Source organism: Egretta garzetta, unplaced genomic scaffold (genome assembly GCF_000687185.1).
Source record: "Egretta garzetta isolate BGI_Z169 unplaced genomic scaffold, ASM68718v1 scaffold179, whole genome shotgun sequence".
Taxonomy (NCBI): domain Eukaryota; kingdom Metazoa; phylum Chordata; class Aves; order Pelecaniformes; family Ardeidae; genus Egretta; species Egretta garzetta.
Window position 1 is genome coordinate 658,406 of NW_009270001.1, and position 2,468 is coordinate 660,873.

General features: G+C 46.6%; 1 protein-coding gene across 1 annotated transcript in view; it reads left to right on the plus strand.

The window, feature by feature from the left end:
* The first annotated feature begins 1,214 nt into the window (after positions 1–1,214).
* Positions 1,215–2,468, plus strand: part of ACAA2 (acetyl-CoA acyltransferase 2) — a 19,875-nt gene continuing 18,621 nt past the window's right edge. Inside the window, exon 1 of the mRNA XM_035903089.1 lies at positions 1,215–1,311. Coding sequence (XP_035758982.1) covers positions 1,215–1,311 — 97 coding nt within the window. The remainder of the gene's footprint in view (positions 1,312–2,468) is intronic.

The following is a 2,468-nucleotide window of genomic DNA, read 5'->3' on the forward strand; positions in this document are numbered from 1 at the left end:
CTGTCCGTGTCCCTGTCCGTATCCCTGTCCGTGTCCATGTCCCTGTTGGTGTCCGTGTCCCTGTTGGTGTCCGTGTCCCTGTCTGTGTCCGTGTGTGCTCCTCCCCGCTGCCTTGTCCATGCCGTGCCAGCATCCGTGCGATGAACAGCTGGATATAAACGGGATCTTTCCATAAACACCCGACTGCGCTGGGTGCGGAGGGTGCAGAAGGGGTAGCGGCGGCGGCGGCAGACCCCTCTCTTTTGAGCACTGGTTTGCAAAGCCTTTGCACGGTGGAATATGCTGTGTTTGACTTTCTGCAGCGCTTAAGGCAGTTACGGTGGGAACAAACCTATGGCAAAGGGTGCGTACGTGTGTCCAAGAGCTGGCCAGGTCTACGTTGCGGCCACCAGAAGTCACTAGAAGTGACGCTTGAAGCGTCAGCGCCCAAAAGTTTCTTTTGCCACATCCAGCCCCTGCCTGCATTAGGAGTCACAGTGCAGGATTAACGCTGTTCGTAAGTGCCACCGAAGCGTTTTGGGTAAAGAAATACCTTATGCTCTGCGCGGTTTAAATTTTGCGCCTCTTAAAATGAGATAAATATGCCCTTTAATACCTGATCTCGTTTAAAAACAAAATTGAAATCGAGAAGTAGGGCTTTTTATCTGTTTGCCAGTGCTTGGCTACTTGGCAGGCTGTACTTAAATAACATTTGTAGAAGGCATGGTTTGAGGTTTCGGTGCTGAAAGCCCGTCTAGCCAGTGTTGCAGTAATTCCGTATTGCTCCGCTGAACTGGATAATACAAGAGAGCAGCTCTGCCCATACTTGTTTGGTGTTAGTTTTCTTGTGCCTGTTTCAGGATTGTCTCTCATCTCTCGCCACAATATTTTTCATACACCCTTCTTGCTCCTTAACTTTTTTTGAGGTTAATGATTGGGGTTTAGGCCTTCAAATCAGGGTCTGACAAAGGAATATTTTCATACCAAGTGCATTTGAGAAACGTCGGTGGGCCAGAGAATGTTTCAGAGCTATAATAACAGATCCCCATTTGGCAGGAGGTGGTTAACAAAACCAGATACAAAGATGCCTTGAACTGAGTGGTAAGGATTCAGAGTGACCTTTGCTTTCTAGCCCCAAAAGTTTCCAGATCCCTATGCATTTGCTAGTATTCTGCTCTCATCCAATGTTTATCACCTTGGAAAACTTCGGAGACTCTGGAAGTCTTGTCGTGGTGATGTGGAACCTTCTTGGGGACTTAGGGAGAGCTGACAAAGGCCATAAAGTCCTTTCTCGCTCAGGACTTCAGCCACCCCTTGTTGCCCCTCCTGAAGGTTTGTGGAGGGAAAAGCATTTGTAGATGTCTCTCCCATCTAGTAAAATTAGGCAGGGTCTGGAGCAATATGAGATGGCGTCGTTATTATTGTGAAAGAACTTAAGGGCAAAGTTCCATCCCTGCCCCCGGACTGTGTGTTTGTAAGGCAACACGGTGTATGTAATTTAGCAAATAACATGGATAACCAACAGCCTGGCCAAAAGGGAAGAGAAGAAGCTCTTGTAGTTTGGTCAGGTCCCTGAGCCGGTCTGCAGCAAAGCCTCGTCACCGGCTCTTGCTGGCGCCGTTTTGGAGGAGACAGAGGGACAGGAATCAGTGGGCAGGGTGAGCGTCGAGGCCTGCTTTGCTGCCGGGAAGATAAGCTTAGGAATGTGAGATTATCCTTAAAAGAGCTAAGGGTCTTTTTGTTTTACAAGCGTTGTTAGCATTTAATGAAGACTCAAACTTAACAGTCCGTAAATTATTGCCATTTTGGAGAGTTCGATGAAAACTACTGGCCTAAACTTAAATCTGTCACCTGAGTAGTTAGGACTAATTCTGCAGTGAGTGCATGGAGCACACCTGTTCTCCATAAACATATAAATCAGCTAAAGCATCCTCATTTTTGTTAAAAAAACTCGTAAGGGTTCACATGCTGTATCTGTTAGTAGCATTCAGCTTTTTTTGAAAAAATATGTACGACCAAAGTAAAAAATGTTGAGTCAACGGATTAAGAATTGGTTTGGGTTAAACTGAATTACTTGCTGGGATCAGTTGAATGATGATTAAACGAAGAGTGAAACCCAGCGACGAATATAGCATACACCGCATGTATACAAGGGGTCAGCTCCAAGCATTTATTCCAAACCTGGGTACAGGACCTTCCCCACAGTACCAGCTCTGTTACTTTTCAGACCCCTGAATATACGAGACCTCTTGAGATGTGTATTTTTAGGGACTGTGATGTTCCCTCTACACTTAAAAACCTGAAGAGAGGGCGTTTGGGATGTGTAATAGTCAGCGGCTATTTATTCCTTTGAGGAAAGAAGTTCTGCTTCTCGCAGAATCACAGAATGGCAAGGGTTGGAAGGGACCTCGGGAGATCATCCAGTCCAACCCCCCTGCTAAAGCAGGTTCTCCTAGAGCATGTTACACAGGACTTTGTCCAGGCGGGCT